We start from the raw sequence: 23,175 nt of genomic DNA, 5'->3' as shown, positions 1-23,175 counted from the left end.
TGTAAAGTGTGATTATTATAAAGTATCTACTGCAGCTGGGCAATGTACACAAATGTAAATACTGTGAATGTTACTTTGGAGTTCTGCACAACTGTAATAGAATAAAGTGAAAAGTGTTGTAAACATTTAAACAAGGACATGTGGTCGCTTGTGTTTCATTTTAGGGAGATTTAAAATGTCTTTGAACATTGTTTTTAACACATTTATGTTCGACTATAGTTATCGTCTGAGACACTCCAAAAAATACATCTAGATATTCATTTTTGATCTGCAATTCATTTCAGGAAACAAATGCAAGCGAGAGAAGCAGCCAATCAGATTTTGGGGGTGTGGTTAAACAAAACGGCGGGAAAAACTGTATGAAAAACTATCCTGGTGCTGTTTAGCGGCCGTGATCGCGCTCAGGGATGAGACTCGTTTCAAACCTCGTGTAAAGTTTGGCTTTTAAACTCCATTTCCATAAATCAGAATATTCTTCTCATTAAACTACATAAACTGAGGTGTGGGTGTCCCTCAGTCGCCCCGGCGTGTTCAGATGCGAATCAGGTACTCAGGGAGGAGAGCGATGGTGAGCCAGGGACAATAGGAGGCCGATGGCCCATTAAAGGACTGATAGTAAACAAAGAGGCTAGTTTGATAGAAAACAAAGAGGTTTAGTTCCTGGTGAAACCAAAAACACCTTTTCATTAGGAGGACCCGCCCGGTGGGCAGGGCCTACACAGAGTAGGATAAATATCTGAGTTCCCGGTCTTGATTGGCAGATTGAGAATGACTCTTGGATGAGAGTCCAGATGAAACAACTGAAAATTTTTCTACATAAACTGAGCTTTAACTATATTTTGAAATGCTCCACTTTCTTTGCACTGAAATCTTTAATACCTTTAATTCTGAAACGGTTTTGAAATACTAGAATAGTAAAACGGAATAAAAAAACAAGCAATATTTAAGGGATTTAGAATAACTTTTGAATTGTATTAAATGGTTTCAAAATGTACTAATTCAAATGAAAAAGGGAAAAAATGAATAAAAGCAATTTATTCATTTTTAAGAATTTTCAAGATATTTAAAACATCTCCTCCTGAATTTCATTTATTAAAACAAAAAAGGAAAGCATGATTTTTAAATAAAACCGCTGATTCGGTGCCGATTCCACATTCCACGCTTGTTGCCCCCGGCTACAGATGGGCCACTGTCTGAGTCCACACAGTCAAAAGGATGATGTCGTTAGAAGCTTCTAGTCTAGCTGCCTGTTTCACACCAAAACAAATGGGACTAAACCAGTTTCTTTGGTTCTTAAAGGGACGAGTACAAATAAAAACAGGAGGATTTTAAAGCCGACGAACAGAGATGAGGAAACCTGTGGCAGGAGTAAAACAGATCCAGTTTGAGATGCGGGACGAGCCTGCCGATGATGTGACCGCGGCAGGACGAGCCTGCCGATGATGTGGCCGCGGCAGGACGAGCCTGCCGATGATGTGACCGTGGCGGGACGAGCCTGCCGATGATGTGACCGCGGCAGGACGAGCCTGCCGATGATGTGACCGTGGCGGGACGAGCCTGCCGATGGTGTGACCGCGGCGGGGGGAGCGGGACGAGCCTGCAGATGGTGTGACTGCGGTGGGACGAGCCTGCTGATGGTGTGACCGCGGCGGGACGAGCCTGCCGATGGTGTGACCGCGGTGGGACGTTTCAGAGGAGAAAAGTGTCTGTGCGCGCCCCCCATCCCGTCCAGGCCTGTCCCGAGAGGAGAGGAATGTGGGCTGGGATCGGGCCGGACCCCCTTCTCTGTGTGTGCTGAGGTCCATCTGCTTCCGGGCCGTCCCGCCGTGGAGGGGGGGCCAAAGGGCCGGGTCACTGCAGGTCCCTGTCCTCCAGATACCGGTACTCGAATGTAAAACCCTCCTTCTTCCTCTGGCCCCACTTCTCATAGTCAAAGTAAATGTATGTTCCCTGGAATGAAGCAGAAAGACAGTTTATTCTAGTTTCCACAAAACAAATAGCAATAGTTTAACCTGTTTCCATCCGCCTATTTGGCCCTGTGCACAACGGTTGGACCCAAATGGCATTGCTTATTAAAAGAGGATCTTACAGCCCACATGTGAGTGTGATGCATCATTATAAAGCTTAGGCCTTCTAGTTTCTGCAGATGTGCACATGAACACTGTCAGGGCTTCAGAACTCACACTACAGAAACCCAAACATAAACAAAACATCCTTTTTTTTTTAGTCTCGCTTGAGTATTGTCAATTTGTAATGGTCCTGAGCATGACATACTTCATTGTGTGCATATGCTGTTCACTGTACATGCTTTTTATCTTGTTGACAACAACTGTGTAAAGTTTCAGATCTTTAGGAACAGGCATTTTGGTGCTGTTGACCTTTTTGTATCAAAAAGTATATTCGGAGTAATCCAAATATGTGCCAACTGTGCCAAACTGTTTTATTACAATTTTAGCTCCTCTATGATAAAAAAAAATACATTTTGATGTTTTGTAGGCCACTAATACCTATTATAACTGCTAAAAACAATGTATGTGAAAATGCGTAAATATGAGTTTACCCATGAATTTCCCATTAAGAGGTGAAAAAACAAAAAAAAAGAATGTTTTTATTTTATTTTTGTATTGGTATAATAATAATACATATATCTTATAAAATGCGCGTCCAAAAGGCTAATTAAATCAGAAAACGTGATGCGTAAAATCTAGTCGCCTCCTGCCGAAAAATCTAGGCTCTGACTGTCTTTACGCACGTGAATAGAGACGATTCTGTGTGAGGGACCCCTAAGTCCCACCCACCATTCGAAAGCTATTCTCATTGGCTAGAATAATATGTCAATCAAAGTCTTCTACGTCACCGTTAGCTCGCGCATTCTCAATGTAAACTGAGGCTGTAAAAAGCAAACGTGGATGGTCTCATTCTGTAGCTAACAGTCTGAAGAAAAGATCGATGCTAAACACCATCTTATAAGTCAAAGAGGTCATTTGTTATGGACGGAGAAATGTGCCGGACGAGCCTTAATCCTGAATATTTTCACTGAAGAAAACTTTGTTTACTTGACAATATCTCAAAATCGGAAAACTTCAGGAAAAATGGATATTGTTTTTCTATGGATTCTTACGGACAGACTGAGTACAAGAATGTACAGATTGAAAGCCGCTTCGTCCATCATAAACAGCAAACAGGAAATGCGTTTGTAAAAGTTGAGACTTTCTCACAAACTATTGGCAATTGCTTCTTGAGGCATATCATTCAATCAATGACATTCGTTTTGTTGAGAAAATAACCTTTAAAATTATGTATAACCTGCTGGTATTGACCATGGAAATAAAAGTGATGATGTAAGAGAACTTTTCTTCAGGTGGATGGTAAACAGGTTAAATCATAAGACCGGTCTCAGTTCAGTCACTCCAAGTTTGTGGTGAGTCGAGACGTCGCTAAAGCGCTAAAGCTAATGTAAAAGAGCCAGTTCATCGTCCACTTTTTTTCCATGTCTTTAAAAAGTTCTGAGTTCAGTCCGCTGTCCCACAAACACTCTGGTTCATACAGTGAACATGGGCCCCAGAGCCACTGTGGCACAAACATGTACTATTGTTAGTTTCACCTGCTCAAACTCGTCTGTGATGGTTTTAGGCTCCTCGTGTCGCTGGAACCACATCATGTACTTTGTGTGAAACCTCCACGACTGCTTCTTCAGGGCTTTGGCTGCCAGATACTGGGCCTTAGTGCCCTGTGAGGGGAGAAAAGACACATCTTCATACAGTATATATATACAAAATCAGTCAGTTAATAAACTAGTTATATCACATTTTGTGGCCTTTTCAACATTTGTATTTTTAACTCTCGCTCTCTTTATTAGAGCTCCCTCTGCTGACACCAAGAGGCATTAACCATAAGAAAAAGCCTTTTAGCGGCTAATTAGCGACAGGGCTGTCATTTTAGAGCAGAAATGATAAGGACTGTAATAGTTTATAGAGTTAAAACTAGCGGGTTGCTTTCATGTTACACAACTACTGAGGGAAAATTGAAATGGAGTGATTTCTGAGGTGAAGATGTTCTCGTAAACAGGATAAACGAAAGTGTGAATGATGTAAATACAACTCCACATGTGTTTTTGATGAGGGAACATTATCATTATTTCTCCATATGTTGTACCTCCAGGTAGTAGAAGATGAAGAAGAGCGTCTCCGTGGACAGTCTCTGGTAGAACTCCACCGTGTCCGAGTGCGGTGGCGGCACCTGGTGGTGGAAAGGCAGCGTGGGACAGGGGTTCCTCATCAGGTACTGTCTGTAACGCACACACAAGGAAACCATTAGTACAAGAGAAATCCGACCACAGCCGGCGTAACCGAGGCGACGGAAAGGACAGCCGATGTTTGTCCAATAGTTGTTGGGCTGAAAGGACGGGGAAGAGACATTCAGCAAACCCACCACATGTTCCACTGAGCACACAACAAAAGGCCTTAGATCGCAGCCCGGCCCCCCAAGAGTTCACACCTTTCTATTCCACGTGATTGACAGGTGGATTAGCCAATCAGAGAAGCACGCCAGTATAACAAACACTGCAGCTTAAGTCATTAAACCTTGATTCCGTGGCTGTGTCTGCGTTTTGGCCTGAGACACAGAGGAGATGGTGCCCAGACTGACACGGGGAGAACCAGTCTGGATGCCAGGCTAGCAAACAAACACGTGCTTATAATATTCATAGCTCAAACGCTCAATAAGATAAACTACGATGAAAAAGGACATACGGTTCTAGCTTTGGGCGCTGAGTACAAGATGTGGAAACAAGATGAGTTCGAGCTCTTTAGAATGGACGAATCTGCACATGTGGCTCCACATGTACAGATTCATCCATTCTAAAGAATTCTCTTTCCTGATGCACTCTAAATAACAGGACTCTAACATGAGCTCTATGTTCTTCTGTCAGCTCCATCTGTCACTCACACCGTGCTACACCAGCCATACAAGAGAAATGAGGTAAAAGTGACTATAAACAAGACTTTAGAGACTATTGGTTCTAGTTACTGCTTGGTGGACGTTTTTGGGGGACAGAGCACTAGATTCTGTGGTTATTGACCAGAAGAGATCGATATCCCAAATGGATCTGTGCAGAGTTGGAAAGTCCGGTCGCCACAGCCACACGACCACCACTGACATTTAAAGCGACACATTTAAACACTCTTTTAAAAAGGTGCTCGCTTTCTGACTTAATGTATTGGAGGAGTCTCGTCCGAGCTCTTAAACACAGAGGATTTTAGGGAATCCTTTGTAAACGCGTTCAGAATTAAAGCATGATTCTGATGGAGTCAGATCACAAGCATCTGTTAAAGGAGGTTATGTAGCTTGTGCTTTTACTGTGTGAATCATACAATCAGAACTGAAGCTGAGAAAAAGCTCATGATCTGAAAGAAGGAAAGAAACAAAACACCACCAACACCAGCAGTTTGTTTTGACAGAAAAATGTAGAGTGTGAAGGACGTTCTCCCTGCAGTTCCAACTCAGGACGGGTTTAAGCGAGCACTACTCCATCCAGATCGAACCGCTTACAATGAGGCGGAGGTCATGGAAATTGTTTAGGCCAATCGCAAGACACACTTCAAACTAAAAGACAAAGATAGTGGCTCATGTTCAGCAGCTCCAGAATTCCAGACTCACCGGTTCATGATGGGTGCTGGGCTTTGGGGTCCAGGCCATTCAGATCAGATTAAATGATTAGCATCTCGAGAATTGAAAGACATGACCAAAAACCACTTGGGTTGAATCACTTCTGTCATTTCAATGTAGAAGACCTGCTCTATGACCCGCTGTTTAACAACTACAGGAGTTTAGATTGTAGCAAACACATGGAGAAAAACAACACGGTCCAACAGCCCAAACCTGTACGAACAGCCAAGAATGCTAACGGCTAAAAGCTACCATGACATGCGCCACCTGCAGTTCAATAGTTTAGTTTTCTGAACCCACAACGTCCATCAAGCCTCGACACCGCTCGAATACGTTGCTGCTCGTGACACTGTGATGGAGTTTGATGAAGGTTGACTTTCCCCTCCCCGTCCTCAACGCAAACGCGCTAAACTTAAAAACGACCGCGGTAAAATGGCAAAATAGCTAAAACCTGATTCTCTCGGAGTCAGACGGGTGCGGCATGTGTGTCCAGGCCGACTCCTCCATGGCCTGCTGGTAAACCTGGTCTTTGGACAGCGGGACCGGCCCCAGAGGACAGACGCCCAGAGACGGGGGGATGTTCACCTCCGACAGAGAGGGCTGCGGGGCCGAGGGCGGGCCGGAGGGCGCCGTGGAGCTGGGGAACATGTCTGAGGAGAAAGGAGACACTTGTGTTGTATTCATTATTTATAAGTCATTTTAATAAGGAGGACCCCCACAGGAAATATCTTGAATGTAGCGGTTAGCGGTGGGCGTTTGTATCCCCCGATTAGCTTGTGAATTACACAGGTATTCAACATTAAGTCCATCAAATATGTAATAAAAAAGCCGTCTTGAACTAGTTTTACAATTGCAAAACTGAAATAAATCCCCCACCTACATTCTTATTCATGAGATACTGATTGATGCCCATTAAATAGAAGTAAACGTAGATTTGTCTCTTAAATATTTGATTAACATGTGACTAAAACAAGTATGCTATAAACCCAAAAGGTCAGTAAATAACAGCCAATAGGGTTAGATACAGGGTTATATAGCGTGTCATAGGACTGCTGTTGTAAAGGAGTAAGAGCGCTTGATACAGCTTTTTAAATGATATTCAATACAGTAAAACAATTATAAAACGCAAAAGATTCAAGTGTCTGTCCATATTTCCTCTTAAAGACTTTTTAATAGAAAAAGTGGGACTCAGAGGGACAAAGAGACCAGAGCTTCAGCAGAAGTTGAAGCTCAATTATTCTTTTTTTTTACCATCAGCAGTTTTTAAACTCGGGAGCAGCAGTTGATTTATGCCTTTAGAAACTTTCCCCGTTCCTCTGCACTTCAGCACTAACCCTTCATGGAGTCACACGGAGGGTCTAAGTGTCATTTATGTTCCCACAGTGTCGGGACAGAGTGTAAAAGGCCTGAGCAGTGACATTCTGGGCTGAAGACAGGGACAAATTACATCTGATAAGAATCGATATCAACTCCCTTATTTCTACTTAACAAACCACATTTCTGAGTAGTACAAAAAGGACATAAGTGAATATAAACTCTATGAATGTGATTTGTATCTCGCTTGTATTTTTATACCCAGTGTCTAGTATTTAGAAGATGTAATATCTAAAAAGGGTCAATTCAAATTCTAACTAACTGCACCAAGTCGTCTGCATTTTCCTGTCCCTATTTTATTTTGTATTGTTTATTATAATCTTCTTCAACAGTGGACGCTTCTGCTTTAAATTTTCTCCTCAACACTTTTATCACGTCCCATACGCTTTGTACACGCCCACTGGAGGAGGAGCAGCAGCAGGAGGAAGAGGAGCAGCAGGAGGAGGAGCATGAGGAGGAGGAGCACTGTACCTGTCGGGAGGTGCAGCGAGGACACGTCTCCATCTAACCCTGAGCTGTGTGCGGCGCGCTCGGCCATCGACTTCAGGCTGCTCAGAGGCTCCTGCGGCACGCACGCACGCACGCACGCACGCACAAACAAACAAACAAACAGGTAAGACAGTGGTTTATACTCTGATGTCCTTAAAATCTAAAGAGGTGCAGTCGTGAAATCCTCCTAAAGCTGCAGCGCCTGTAGCACTGGTGTATGAGCGTGACAGGAGTCGATCACTAGAATAATCACATAACCCAGTCATTAGGTCTGAGTTCTTCAATAACGTGTCAGTTAATTAGTGGCTTTTTAGTTTAGTTTAGCTTTGAAGTACAATGACTTTTTGTCCTTGCCACATCAGGTTTTACACCTTTATTGAAGCATCGTTTTCCTTCTCACCACCTGCACACGTGTGAGCAATCAGAAAGAAATCCCATCATGATCAGATTTAGGTGTCCATGTGACCATAGTGTGCAACATCGTGACGGAGAGACGTGTGACCTCTGACCTTGATGCCGTCCCCGGCCTGAGAGTACGACATGGGCCCGTTCAGCAGAGACCCGCTTCCTGTTTTGGCTTCACTGAAGGAGGCGGGCGACGGCGAGCTGGAGGAGAAGCTCATGGAGGCCAGAAGACTGGAGCCGCTGTCTTTACTGGACACACACATCAATGCAGATATAGTGAGTATAAACAGCTAAAAATGAGACCGCCGTGTGCCGTCTGCATCTAACTATGGAGCGATTTTATTAGCGACTTGATTCGACTCACGGCTGATTGGCTGCGGAGGAGAGAGACGAGGACTGGCTGTTCTGCGATTGGCTGGCACTGCTGAGGGCGGAGTCTGTTGTGCTGTCGGCCACCACGGCGCTGTAACCTGGGGAAACGCAGTCATAAAGCTTTATGTAGGACATGGAAATGCAAGAGTCAAACATGCATTACTTTTATTTTTAGGTTTTAAATGTCACTTCCTGTTTGTAATCGATGAAATCACACAAGGAAACTGGGCCAAAAACTCATCTAATGTCACAATTATATTTATTTGACAAATAAAAACATATGAGAGTGAATTTATTTAGCTGAATTAATGTTTAAAGAGTCAAACAAGTTGTTTATTTGTGTAGATTCTGCATAAACTTTGACTGGAATAAGTGTCCCTGGTGTGATGTCACTTCCTGTCATTTTCCACACATTTATCCACGTTTTCTCCACAAATACCTGCTCGATTGGTGTAAAATCTTTTACATGCACAACAGGCATAAATAAACCAAATAAAGTTAAAATTAGAACATCGTAAAAACCTGTCATGGGCACTTAAGTTTGCCCTTTTGTTTTTTTTGCGCGTCAATTTAATATTGATCATGTGATATTTAAGGTTTTTAAATAACTTTTTGACCCTTTTGGGTGCCTCAGCTTCTTTCTACTTTTCATTCAAGACTGAACACCAAAAGGTTTAATGACACCAAATGGCACTTCTAAAAAAATTCTAATTTAAATATGTTTATAATAACATTGATATATAGCAATGTTACAACTCAAAGTCAAATTAATTTACATATACATCATCATCGACTAATTAACGGACTGAACATCTAAAGAACTACGGCCGTACTAGTTGCAATTTTGTTTGACTTTCAATTCATTGCACTTTAAATTGCACAAAACCCCCAATAAATCCAGCTTTTAAAGAAGTGGTACATCCACACGTCTCCGTTAATCCGCTCCATTACGGCCGATCTTAAAGAATAAAGATCTCCGGGGCCTCGTGCTCCCGCTGCATTGGCGCCGATGTGATTAACTATTAGCGAGCTCTAAGTGTGATGCGCGAGCCGGCTCGTCTCTCGCTGTAACGGGGCCCGCTCTCCTACCGATAATGCTCGGCTAATGAATTATTTGTTGCCTGCGCGGCGCGGCCGGCGTTGCGAGATCCCCGCGCGATAACAAAGGCACTTAAAGAGCTTTGAGAGTGTTACTGTGGAGGGGAAGATAATTAAGATCGTTATCGTTATTCAGAGCGGTGGTTCAGAACTGTGTAGCTTTACAATGACAAGCAATTACGGCTCCTATATTATGCTGAACAGACTCTTTAAACTTTAACCATCTCTAAGTTTAGTGGCCATTCTTTTACTTCAGTGACTATTACTTTGGACCGTGGTAAAAAAAAAAAAAGGGATATAATCTATGAACCGTATTTTCCGCGCTATACTACTACTTATATACTTATACTATGGAGCTACTTATATGTGATCTTATTTGTTATTTTCACACTTGCAACTGAATTTCATACTCCAGTGCAACTTATATATGTTTTTTTCGTCTCTATTATGCATTTTTTGGCTGGTACGACTTATACTCCAGTGCGACTTATATATGTTTTTTTCTTCTCTATTATGCATTTTTTGGCTGGTACGACTTATACTCCGGTGCGACTTATACTCTGGAAAATACGGTAGTAATACTATAAATATATTTTTTTAGTTTGGCAGATGACAAATACTTACTATGCCAAGTATTGCAGGATCGATCAGAATAAGTGACCAAAATGTGACCTGACGCCAATGAGTTTTGTATAAAATGCACTGAAACTCTTGAAAAAAAGAAAAAATTGTCCCTTACGTATTTATAGAAGTGATTATTGTTGCTCTATTTTGCTTATCGATGTGTGTAAAATTAATAAAAAGAAGTGTTAAGTAAAATATACAATATGAAATGTATTAAAATTGTATTGGAAACAGAGAAAAAAACCTTTTAAAGTACTGTGTTGATACTTCAGCAGCAGAATCCATACCTCTGTACTTTTCTATACCTCGTCAGTATAAATCAAGCGTTTGGTATTGATCCGTCCGTCACTACTTTTCATTCCTACTGAAACGCTCCTTCAAAACGTCTCCGTGTTTGTCGTTCTTCACTGAAAACGCCTCGCATTTTGTTTAGTTTTTTTTCCTGGTCTGAAGGCTTTATTTGAGAGCAAACTGGAGAAATGGGGAGAGAACGTGGATAGACATTCAGAAAACTGTCACCACCGGGAGTCGAACCCACAAGGCCGAGGTGGTAACTGCACCCAACAGTCGTTTTTGTTTCATTCATTTTTTTTATCAAGTCAATACTCCTCCGCCAGATTATTTCAATGACATTTCTTTGCCTTTGCTACTTCTTTTAGCCTCATTTAAACCGCTTCACATCTAGTGGTGTTATAGAATGTTTAAGAGCTAGAACTACATATGATCAAAGAATGACAGTCTGCGTACAATACTCACTGGAGCTCCCGTTCTGCTTCTGCTGGCTGGGCGGCCTGATGGGCAGCGTGTTGCCCGCTCCGCCGCCGGACCCCGAGCTCGGCCCGTTGCTGCCGATGGCGCCCAGTCCGCCGCCCGGCGCCAGACTCGCCGCCGGGCTTTGGCTGAGCAGCGACGACCCCTGCGCCGCGGAGGAACCTGAAGACCCTAAACCCAAAATCCCCGCCGCGATCGCGCTCCCCACCACCGAGCTGGACGTGGGGCCGCCCACGGTCACCGAACACAGCGAAGTGCTGACCCCGCCGAGCGACCCGGGGAGGCCGGACGACGCCCCGATCGCCGCCGCCTGGGCGTACGGCGCCGGCGTTGAGCCGGACAACAAGTTTGACAGCGAACTGAGGGACGCCGGCATCCCTGATAAACCGAGACTGCTGGACATGGGACTCGGCGCCATGAGACCGGGCGCTTTCCCCAGAGAGAGCCCCAAACTTAGCCCTAAACTATTGGACGCCGACCCTATGGGGGGCTGAGATGAGGGCGCGATCGGGCCGTGGAGGCTCGCGTTCGGGGGCGACGGACCCGAAGACGCCGGGTGGTTGTTGTTGCTGCTGGCGACGGAGGCGGTGGCGTTTGAGAGCTTGGGCAGGGCGTTCTGCGGTGGCGCCAGAGGGTGCGGCGGTTGCTGCGTGGCGTTGCTGTAGCTGCCGGCGGAGGTGTTGTTGGACAGGTGGAGCGAGGAGGAGGCGGCGGCGGAGGCGGAGATGGAGGAGATGGAGGAGGAGATGGAGGCGTGGCTGATGTTGATGAGGCTGTTGCTGATCATGCTGCTGCTGCTGATGATGCTGCTGCTGTTGGCCACGCCCCCTGAGATATTCGCCATGGAGACGAAAGAAGAAGAGGTGAACCCCGAGATGGAGGAGGAGGAGGAGGATGAGGAGGAGGAAGAGGATGAGGAAGAGGAGGAGGAGGAGAGCAGCGACGGGTTTCCGTTTTTCACAGGCGACTGCAAACAGGACAGAGGCGTTAGTGTGATGACCTTTGACCTGTGAGTCGGGCCGCACCATATTGGAAAAGACGTGTTAATTATGCTGTTAATTACTTCAATTTTTAAATGTTATATTGAAACTAAAATGAACCTTAATTTACTGATACAGAAAGTCAAAATAGAAACTTGACACGATTAAATCAAGGTTAATTTAGCACTTATTTTTCATTTAAAAACACTATTATTTATTTAAAAAACAGTTAATATTGTATTTAGTTTTAAACATTGCGATATTGATGTTTTGCCATATATTGTGCGGCCCCTTAAGGACATTTGTTTATAATTTCCTCCTTGAAATCATCATCTTTGGACTGACTCTACAACCTTTGAATGAGACTTCTAAACACAAGGACGTTGTATTCATTTATCCCCAAAATGAAAGTCGTATTCGGTGAACGTTGTAGTTTGAGCTGAAACTGACAAAACGGTAACGGAACGAACACAAAATGTACCTGACAAACTTCGCTGTCGGTTGATCGCCCTCTTTTTTTGTCATCCTCCGAATTCTCCTGCAAAGAAAAAATATTATATAACAAACGGCTTCAACGTTTTCTTCATCAGTCGTCGATTAAAAAGGCAAAATAACTCGATATGATGAAGATCTTGTGCAAAAATGACAATGTAAAGGTGAAAAAGCAGATTTAACAGTTCATTTCAGTATCAACAAGTGGCACAAGTCAGTTCTTCTGCCACTTTGTTTGTTCTAGACATTTTGCATAATTAGAGACGGAGAATATATGGATCTTATTGGTGGATTTTACACCTTTAATATTAATAATGGACATGTGTTGGCTGTACCACCATCTGAACCCTTTATTATCAGAGTCACATATAGTGCGAGCCTTAAACTTCTTATCAGAACCCTTTAATATCATTGTCACATATAGTGCGAGCCTTAAACTTCTTATCAGAACCCTTTAATATCATTGTCACATATAGTGCGAGCCTTAAACTTCTTATCAGAACCCTTTAATCAGTGTTACATATAGTGCGAGCCTTAAACTTCTTATCAGAACCCTTTAATATCAGTGTTACATATAGTGCGAGCCTTAAACTTCTTATCAGAACCCTTTAATATCAGAGTCACATATAGTGCGAGCCTTAAACTTCTTATCAGAACCCTTTAATATCAGTGTCACATATAGTGCGAGCCTTAAACTTCTTATCAGAACCCTTTAATATCAGTGTCACATATAGTGCGAGCCTTAAACTTCTTATCGGAACCCTTTAATATCAGTGTCACATATAGTGCGAGCCTTAAACTTCTAATCAGAACCCTTTAATATCAGTGTCACATATAGTGCGAGCCTTAAACTTCTTATCAGAACCCTTTAATATCAGTGTCACATATAGTTCGAGCCTTAAACTTCTTATCAGAACCCTTTAATATCAGTGTTACATATAGTGCGAGCCTTAAACTTCTTATCAGAACCCTTTAATATCAGAGTCACATATAGTGCGAGCCTTAAACTTCTTATCAGAACCCTTTAATATCAGTGTCACATATAGTGCGAGCCTTAAACTTCTTATCAGAACCCTTTAATATCAGTGTCACATATAGTGCGAGCCTTAAACTTCTAATCAGAACCCTTTAATATCAGTGTCACATATAGTGCGAGTCTTAAACTTCTTATCAGAACCCTTTAATATCAGTGTTACATATAGTGCGAGCCTTAAACTTCTTATCAGAACCCTTTAATATCAGAGTCACATATAGTTCGAGCCTTAAACTTCTTATCAGAACCCTTTAATATCAGAGTCACATATAGTGCGAGCCTTAAACTTCTTATCGGAACCCTTTAATATCATTGTCACATATAGTGCGAGCCTTAAACTTCTTATCAGAACCCTTTAATATCAGTGTCACATATAGTGCGAGCCTTAAACTTCTTATCAGAACCCTTTAATATCAGTGTTACATATAGTGCGAGCCTTAAACTTCTAATCAGAACCCTTTAATATCAGTCTCACATATAGTGCGAGCCTTAAACTTCTTATCAGAACCCTTTAATATCAGTGTTACATATAGTGCGAGCCTTAAACTTCTTATCAGAACCCTTTAATATCAGTGTCACATATAGTGCGAGCCTTAAACTTCTTATCAGAACCCTTTAATATCAGTGTTACATATAGTGCGAGCCTTAAACTTCTTATCAGAACCCTTTAATATCAGTGTCACATATAGTGCGAGCCTTAAACTTCTAATCAGAACCCTTTAATATCCGTGTCACATATAGTGCGAGCCTTAAACTTCTAATCAGAACCCTTTAATATCACATATAGTGCGAGCCTTAAACTTCTTATCAGAACCCTTTAATATCAGTGTCACATATAGTGCGAGCCTTAAACTTCTTATCAGAACCCTTTAATATCAGTGTTACATATAGTGCGAGCCTTAAACTTCTAATCAGAACCCTTTAATATCACATATAGTGCGAGCCTTAAACTTCTTATCAGAACCCTTTAATATCATTGTCACATATAGTGCGAGCCTTAAACTTCTTATCAGAACCCTTTAATATCAGTGTTACATATAGTGCGAGCCTTAAACTTCTTATCAGAACCCTTTAATATCAGTGTCACATATAGTGCGAGCCTTAAACTTCTTATCAGAACCCTTTAATATCAGTGTCACATATAGTGCGAGCCTTAAACTTCTTATCAGAACCCTTTAATATCATTGTCACATATAGTGCGAGCCTTAAACTTCTTATCAGAACCCTTTAATATCAGTGTCACATATAGTGTGAGCCTTAAACTTCTAATCAGAACCCTTTAATATCAGTGTCACATATAGTGCGAGCCTTAAACTTCTTATCAGAACCCTTTAATATCAGTGTCACATATAGTGCGAGCCTTAAACTTCTAATCAGAACCCTTTAATATCACATATAGTGCGAGCCTTAAACTTCTTTTGTCGCGGCGTTAAACTTGAAGCACCGCCCACCTCCTCATTGTCATGGCGAACACCTCTGCAGCGTCTGTACGTGTGGGAGGAAGCGTTCAGCGGGCGACGTAAAGGCGCCGCGCCGCCACAATATGTGCAATTATCCCACACGGAGTTAAATAATGGCTTGACCCAGCCCCACAAAGAGCGGCGGTTCACTCAAGTGCTAATATTACGCTGTCGGGCTCGTTAGACACGCGCTTGTTTGCACAGCCTTTCAAATGTGAAACTGGAGCAGGTTCTGAGCACATTTCAGCAAGATTTTCACCTTAAAAATGTGTAATAATGATGACGATTTAGGCCTTGCATAACCTGCTGCTTCTTATAAGTCTGACCTCATGTATAATTAAAGTACTTCATACAGCATAACTCTGGAGTGTGTAAAAGTATATGACTCTGGAGTGTGTAAAAGTATGTTTGGACAATATCTCAAGGCCCTAGTCCAGCGCCTCCTGCTGGCTTTAGTTAGTCCAGCGCCTCCTGCTGGCTTTAGTTAGTCCTGCGCCTCCTCTAGGCTTTAGTTAGTCCTGCGCCTCCTGCTGGCTTTAGTTAGTCCTGCGCCTCCTGCTGGCTTTAGTTAGTCCTGCGCCTCCTGCTGGCTTTAGTTAGTCCTGCGCCTCCTGCTGGCTTGCTTTAGTCCAGCGAGAAGTAATGATTATAAGACACAAAAATAATAATCTGAAGGCAAAACAAAAAGAAAAGGCTCCACTAACAATTATAAACCTCTATATAAACATGCAGTTATTGGAAGTTAATAGCTTTTTTCTAGCTTTAAAGTTAGATTTTTTAACAGAGCGGAGGTCAATTGTTTAAACACAAATAAAGTGTATTTTTGATGAAAATCAGATTATTATTTTCTTAAACATTTTGATTTGTTATAAAAAACTTTTAGAGTCTGAATAGTCCAGATAACAACTGTAATGATCAGACTTTTTACAGTCAAAGTCAGGACTGTTTACAGCTTTGGAGCAGGATTACTGTGATTACTGTACGACTGTACCGACTGCAGTGACTGTACAGACTGTTGTGACTGTAGTGCATGTACTGACTGTACTGACTGTAGTGCATGTACTGACTGTAGTGCATGTACTGACTGTAGTGCATGTACTGACAGTAGTGCATGTACCGACTGTACTGACTGTAGTGACAGTACTGACTGTAGTGCATGTACTGACTGTAGTGCATGTACCGACTGTACTGACTCTAGTGACTGTACTGACTGTAGTGCCTGTACTGACTGTAGTGCATGTACTGACTGTAGTGCATGTACTGACTGTAGTGCATGTGCATGTAGTGCATGTAGTGACTGTAGTGCATGTACTGACTGTAGTGCATGTACTGACTGTAGTGCATGTGCATGTAGTGCATGTAGTGACTGTAGTGCATGTAGTGACTGTACTGACTGTAGTGAGTGTAGTGCATGTACTGACTGTAGTGACTGTAGTGCAAGTACTGTAGTGACTGTAGTGCATGTACTGACTGTAGTGACTGTAGTGCATGTAGTGACTGTAGTGCATGTAGTGACATCGAAGGAAACCTTAGGATCTTAAAGCAGAGTAGGACCCGTTTCCGGCGAGTCGTGGTTCACGCAGGCGGTAACGACGCCCGGCGGAGTCAATCAGAGGTGCTCAAAGTTCAAGTAGCCGCGGTGTGTGACCTAGCGAAGTCGATGTCAGACACTGTAATATTTTCTGGTCCCCTGCCCAATCGGATCAATGCTGAATTGTACAGCCGTCTCTCAGCATTCAACAACTGGTTATCCAGATGGTGCCCTCAAAACAACGTTGTCTTTATTGATAACTGGAGTGCGTTTTGGGGAAAGCCCGGGCTCATACGCAGGGATGGCATCCATCCGACTTCGGAGGGTACATCCCTATTAGTTCGGAATTTGACCGATAGTCTTAGTCGTGTTAAGTGACCATCTAGGGATGAGCCCCAGGTGCAGAGCAGCAGTTCAAGACGCTCCTCTGTCGCCGAACTCTCGCCCGTTCTGTTACATGTGAAGTGTTCAGATTCAAGACAGATAGAGACTGTGTGTGTCCCTCGTGTCCCTCGTGTCCCTCGTACAAATAATGCCAAAAAGTCACATCTCAGAAAAAATATTTCCGGCGTCAGACCAAATAACTTAATGAAAATAACAATCACAAATGACACAAATACACAAATGAATAAACACGTAAAATGTGGACTGCTAAACATTAGAGCAATTTCCTCCAAATCGCTCTTAGTTAATGAATTAATTAGTGACTATAACATAGATCTTCTAGCTCTAACTGAAACGTGGCTTCAACAAGACGACTACGTCAGACTAAATGAGTCCACCCCACCCAGCCATGTTAACTTTCAGACTGCCAGGAGCACAGGCCGAGGTGGTGGTGTGGCAGTGATCTCCCACTCAAGCCTACTCATGAGCCCTAAAACTAACAATGCATTTCACTCATTTGAAAGCCTTATGCTGTCGATCACATGTCCAAATATGAAAAACCTAAAAGGAGTTTTGTTCATAGTTATCTACCGACCTCCTGGTCCCTATTCAGAGTTTTTAACAGAGTTTTCTGACTTTATATCAAACTTAGTGTTAGCCTGGGATAAAATAGTTATAGTTGGAGACTTTAATATCCACGTGAACATGAGGCTCTCAGTAATGCCTTCAGCGCCTTGTTAGACAGCATTGGTTTCACTCAGAATGTAAATAAACCGACTCACACTCACAAGAACACTCTGGATCTTGTCCTAACGTATGGAACAGAGATTAGTGACCTCATTGTCCTCCCTCAAACCCCTATATTGTCAGATCATTTCCTAATTACCTTTCAGTTTATTCTTAAAGATCATCCAGTCCCACAAAATAAAGTTATAATGAAAAGGACAATATCTGAAAAATCTATCTCAAAATTCAAAGAAATAATAGAGCCAATATTCAGTGACATGTCATGTGATCCTGCTGAGAACAGTTTTAGTCCCAGTTTAAGTGATCAATGTGTCGACTTGACCATGAATTCTCTGAAGTCTGCTCTTGACGTTGTAGCGCCGTTAAAACAGAAGGTTATTAGGCCAAAGCGCGCCTCCCCATGGTACAACCAAGAACTGCGTTCACATAAACAAAGAGTTAGAAAGTTAGAGGGATTATTTCGTCGCTCTCACACAGAAGAATCCCTAAAAGCATGGAAAAGTTGCCTGCTGTCCTATAAGCAGGCTCTGCGTAAGGCCCAAACCAGATATTATTCAAATCTAATAGAAGTCAACAAAAGTAACACTAAATTCCTTTTCAGCACTGTAGCTAGGCTAACAAACTGTCACAGTGCAGTAGAGCCCTCAATCCCAGCTACACTTAGCTCTGATGATTTCCTCCTATTTTTTAATAATAAAATAAAAACAATCAGAGATAAATTAGATGAAATTACCCCCGCTATTAGCCCTGAACTAGCCCAAGCTCTAAATCTAACGTCCCATATAAATCCACCTGTAAACCTAGAAAGGTTCACAGCTGTTGATCAAGCAGAGCTAACTTCAGCCATTATGTCCTCTAAAAGCTCAACTTGTGTCCTAGACCCCATTCCAAGCAGACTCCTCAAAGACATTCTCCCCCTAATTATAGACCCTATTCTTAATATAATAAATACTTCACTCCAAAGTGGCTATGTTCCACAGTCCTTCAAACATGCAGTCATTAAACCTCTTCTGAAAAAGCCTAATCTAGATCCCGACCTATTGGTAAACTACAGACCTATTTCAAATCTTCCCTTCGTCTCTAAAATCCTTGAAAAAGTTGTAGTAAAACAGCTTTGTCGCCACCTGCAGGACAATAACTTATTTGAAGTTTTCCAGTCAGGGTTCAGAGCCCACCACAGCACTGAAACTGCACTAGTTAAAGTCACAAATGATTTGTTATTAGCCGCTGACGATGGACTGGTCTCAATCCTGGTTCTGTTGGACCTCAGCGCAGCGTTTGACACCATTGACCACAACATTCTACTGCAGAGGTTAGAATGTGATGTAGGTGTTGGAGGAACAGCCCTCAGCTGGTTTAAATCCTATCTATCTGATAGGTTCCAATTTGTTAATGTAAACCAGAGCTCCTCACCAAGCTCTAAAGTAATTTACGGTGTGCCACAGGGTTCGGTACTCGGTCCAATTCTGTTTACTCTTTATATGCTGCCATTAGGCAACATTATCAGAAAGCATGACATTAACTTCCACTGCTATGCAGATGACACTCAGCTGTATTTATCAATGAAACCTGATCAGAGCGATCAAGTAGACAGACTTAGTACTTGTGTGAAGGAGATAAAAACCTGGATGACACTAAACTACCTGCTTCTTAACCCTGAAAAAACCGAGGTCATTGTGCTTGGCCCTAAGCATCTACGAGACGCTCTATCTGAGCAGATAGTCACACTGGACAATGTCAGTGTAGCCTCCAGTTCTACTGTAAGAAACCTTGGAGTCTTATTTGACCAGGAGCTCTCATTTAAAGCTCATATAAATCAAGCTTGTAAAACAGCCTATTTCCATTTGCGCAACATCGCCAAAATCAGAAGAATCCTGCCTAAAAGTGATGCCGAAAAACTTATCCATGCATTTGTAACGACTAGATTAGACTACTGTAACTCCCTGCTTGCAGCGTGTCCTAAAAGATCCATAAAAAGCTTTCAACTGGTTCAAAATGCAGCAGCAAGATTACTAACAGGAACAAAAAGAAGAGAGCACATTACGCCGGTGCTGAAGTCTCTTCACTGGCTCCCCGTCGAGTCTAGAATCAAATTCAAAATTCTACTCTTGACCTACAAAGCCATAAATGACATGGCCCCATCCTACCTCAAAGATTCTATAGAACCATATCATCCAAACAGAGCTCTTCGCTCTCAGAATGCCGGCCTTCTGGTGGTGCCAAGAGTCTCTAAAAGTACTGTAGGAGGTAGAGCGTTTAGCTACCAAGCTCCTGTGTTATGGAATCAGCTCCCGACCCATGTTAAATATGCTGACACAGTCTCTTCATTTAAGTCCAGGCTTAAAACGTTCCTCTTCGAAATCGCTTATGGTCAGAGTAGTTAGGAACAGAAAGATAAACCCACAGCTTCAGCTACGCTGCCCTAGGAGTAACTATGCTGGGGGAAGTATGACAGCTTGAGCACTATCCTCTTCTTCTTCTGACTACTTATGCTATCAAACAATATTTATTTTTTGATTCCACTTGCAAACTGTTCACCGCCTTCTTTTCTATCTCTCACTCCTGAGGACCTGTGGACCCAGATGCCCCTCCCCTGGTGAAGTGGTCCCTGCCCTGTGTGGACGGTCCCTCATCTGCCTGAAGAGTGGCTCCAGTTCGCCTCAGTCGGTCCCTCATCTGCCTGAAGAGTGGGTCCAGCTCGCCTCCGACGGTCCCTCATCTGCCTGAAGAGTGGGTCCAGCTCGACTCCGACGGTCCCTCTTCTGCCTGAAGAGTGGGTCCAGCTCCAGTCTCCTTGTGTCCGTCTGTCCGTCTGTGAGAGTCGGATCTCTCCTTCACTGGAACTCCTCCAGGTTTCTACGCTTTTTTTCCCAAAGAGGTTTTTTTTGTAGTTTTTCCTGGCCGAGAAGGAGAGTCTAAGGACAGAGGACCCTGGGACATCGTCCCTCGCCACCACAGACATTGTCTGACTTCATCGCCACCACAGACATTGTTGATTCATTTCTCCCTGTGGCCCTCAGAGGCAACTGTTGTTGTGATTTTGGGCCTTACAAAAATAAATTGATTTGATTTGATTTGATTAGTGCATGTACTGACTGTAGTGCATGTACTGACTGTACTGACTGTAGTGCATGTACTGTAGTGACTGTAGTGCATGTACTGACTGTAGTGACTGTAGTGACTTTAGTGAGTGTAGTGCATGTACTGACTGTAGTGACTGTACTGACTGTAGTGACTGTAGTGCATGTACTGACTGTAGTGACTGTACTGACTTTAGTGAGTGTAGTGCATGTACTGACTGTAGTGACTGTAGTGCATGTACTGACTGTAGTGACTGTACTGACTAGTGACTGTAGTGAGTGTAGTGCATGTAGTGACTGTAGTGCATGTACTGACTGTAGTGACTGTAGTGTATGTACTGACTGTAGTGACTGTACTGACTAGTGACTGTAGTGAGTGTAGTGCATGTAGTGCATGTACTGACTGTAGTGCTTGTTGTGACTGTAGTGCATGTACTGACTGTAGTGACTGTAGTGCATGTACTGACTGTAGTGCATGTACTGACTGTAGTGACTGTACTGACTGTAGTGACTGTACTGACTAGTGACTGTAGTGAGTGTAGTGCATGTAGTGACTGTAGTGCATGTACTGACTGTAGTGACTATAGTGCTTGTTGTGACTGTAGTGCATGTACTGACTGTAGTGCATGTACTGACTGTAGTGCATGTAGTGACTGTAGTGCATGTACTGACTGTAGTGCATGTGCTGACTAGTGACTGTAGTGAGTGTAGTGCATGTAGTGCCTGTAGTGCATGTACTGACTGTAGTGACTGTAGTGCATGTACTGACTGTAGTGCATGTACTGACTGTAGTGCATGTGGCGGGCGAAGGCGGGATGGGGGACGAGGACGTGGTGGAGGTCGGCGTGCTGCTCGAGTGCTGGAAGATCTCGTCTTCTAAAGTTCCTGGAGACGTGGCCATCAACGACGGAGCGGCTGAAGAGACAAGAGCAGAGCCATCTAACATCTGCATTTGACCCGGATCTGGACAAACATGAATCTATCACGAGGAACATTATAACATGAACGCTCATGAAGGATATGACCTGCACGTGAAGGACACATGTTTCCACACTGGACCTGATTGATGATTGACAGCAGGTGCTGGGCTAAGGCGGGTTCAAACCAACACGAGGCTCATTCTGCTTTCTGATTGGACGATCATGTCTTAACGTTTTTGTAATTAAGAACAAAATCAACACCACAATTGTTAAAGCTATATTTGATTTGAGCATGTTTACCTCACATCGGGGGCACAGACTGGTCAAGATTATGTTCACAGTTCTTTTAATCAGCATTTTAGTTTAGTTTATTATAGTTAAATGTTTATTTCTCATATTTTTAGCAGAGTTAAAATCATTACAAACCCCGGCACGTTCTAGACAAGTGACTGACCTGAACTTCAAATCGAACATAATTAACGCAAACTAATTAGCCGCGTGCCTCGTTAAACGTCTAAACTCTGTACTCACGAAGATCTTCCAGGTCGATGTCGTCGTAGATGAACTCGTTCTCCTCGAAGTCCGGATCCTGCGATGAGTCGATGTAGTACTCCACGTCGTCCTGCGGGGGGGAGTAAAGAGCTCAGAGTAAAGACTTCCGGAGAGATTCGACGCGGGACAATCACCGACGGCGACGGACCTTGATCTTCCGGATGGCATCCACCTGCACCGAGTCGTTGTCCAGCATCCTCAGAATGGTCTCCAGCATCCGGATATGGAAGCGGTGCCTTTCGATGAACTTCTTCAGCTCTTCAATCCGGTCCTGTTTCTATGACGACAAGCGCCAATCACTGGAGAGGTCAACGTTCTGCATATATACGGCTGCAGAGTTTGGGGGAGTCACTAATTACGACGAACTGCGATTACGATTACAACTCGCAATTGATACGACGACTGTTTTGTTGTTGTTGTTTTTTTATAATAATACAGCAGAATGTGTCGTTTGCAAAGGAAATGACGTCAATAATCGCGGTTCTTGTGATTTGTTAATTGGAGCGACTCAAATTGCGATTTCAATGTAATTATTTCAGAAGGCGACGAGTCAAACAAGGACATTTTAAAGACATTTTTAAAGAAATAAAGGTGTAAATATGGTGAGTGAAGGCTTCTAGACAGAGAATATTTACAATGAACGTATATTATCGATTGTCTATTCCTTTTTCACAGAGTTAACCAAAAATACAACGATTATTTTGTTGAATAATCATCGCCAAAAGACGATTAAACATTTCAGCTGATACTACATATATCTGTATACATGTTTAAATTGGTAACGAGCTCTAAAACTGGTCATATAAAACGTGTTCTGAAATGTGATTTTTACTCATTTTAATTCAGTCTTTGTGCAAATGCTCACGGACGTGCTAAAAAGAACTAATAAACGTAATAAACATAAAAACATAATGTCCAAAAGGCCTTCTAGATGAGCTTAAATCATTCATATTCACCTCTGCAGTGTTTCCTCTACAATGACATTACTTATGTATTGCTAATATTATGTAATGTAATATCCAGCACTGGGAGCGTTGGGACATAACACACAGTCATCAATGGTTAAGAGGGAATTATTCATTGTAAGGAAGTTTCCGACAGCTCAAAAACACAGACTTTAAAGTTTAAACAGGTGAGGCGCGGCAGCACGAGCAGGTGTAGCACTAATGGATTAATGTACTTCAATATTTAATCCT

General features: G+C 42.8%; 1 protein-coding gene across 3 annotated transcripts in view; it reads right to left on the bottom strand.

Annotated features, from left to right (window-relative positions):
* Positions 1-1,102: 1,102 nt before the first annotated feature.
* The window catches only part of cnot3b (CCR4-NOT transcription complex, subunit 3b), a 41,500-nt gene continuing 19,427 nt past the window's right edge, over positions 1,103-23,175 (bottom strand). Inside the window, exons 7-18 of one of the 3 annotated variants that reach the window (XM_072448244.1) lie at positions 22,128-22,256; positions 21,959-22,049; positions 21,295-21,422; positions 12,262-12,318; positions 10,777-11,767; positions 8,300-8,405; positions 8,040-8,184; positions 7,513-7,603; positions 6,119-6,317; positions 4,156-4,288; positions 3,605-3,730; positions 1,103-1,950 (exon numbers count right to left, since the gene is read on the bottom strand). In XM_072448244.1, coding sequence (XP_072304345.1) covers positions 1,852-1,950; positions 3,605-3,730; positions 4,156-4,288; positions 6,119-6,317; positions 7,513-7,603; positions 8,040-8,184; positions 8,300-8,405; positions 10,777-11,767; positions 12,262-12,318; positions 21,295-21,422; positions 21,959-22,049; positions 22,128-22,256 — 2,295 coding nt within the window. In that variant the 3' untranslated portion in view covers positions 1,103-1,851. The remainder of the gene's footprint in view (positions 1,951-3,604; positions 3,731-4,155; positions 4,289-6,118; positions 6,318-7,512; positions 7,604-8,039; positions 8,185-8,299; positions 8,406-10,776; positions 11,768-12,261; positions 12,319-21,294; positions 21,423-21,958; positions 22,050-22,127; positions 22,257-23,175) is intronic. The other 2 variants (XM_072448245.1, XM_072448246.1) reach the window with 2 other exon arrangements.

The sequence above is a fragment of the Eucyclogobius newberryi genome, unplaced genomic scaffold (genome assembly GCF_026437365.1).
Source record: "Eucyclogobius newberryi isolate DKJ021-1_F unplaced genomic scaffold, fEucNew1.0.hap1 SCAF_16, whole genome shotgun sequence".
Lineage (NCBI taxonomy): Eukaryota > Metazoa > Chordata > Actinopteri > Gobiiformes > Gobiidae > Eucyclogobius > Eucyclogobius newberryi.
The sequence above is the reverse complement of the archived record's forward strand: the minus strand, read 5'-3'. Positions and strand labels throughout refer to the sequence as shown.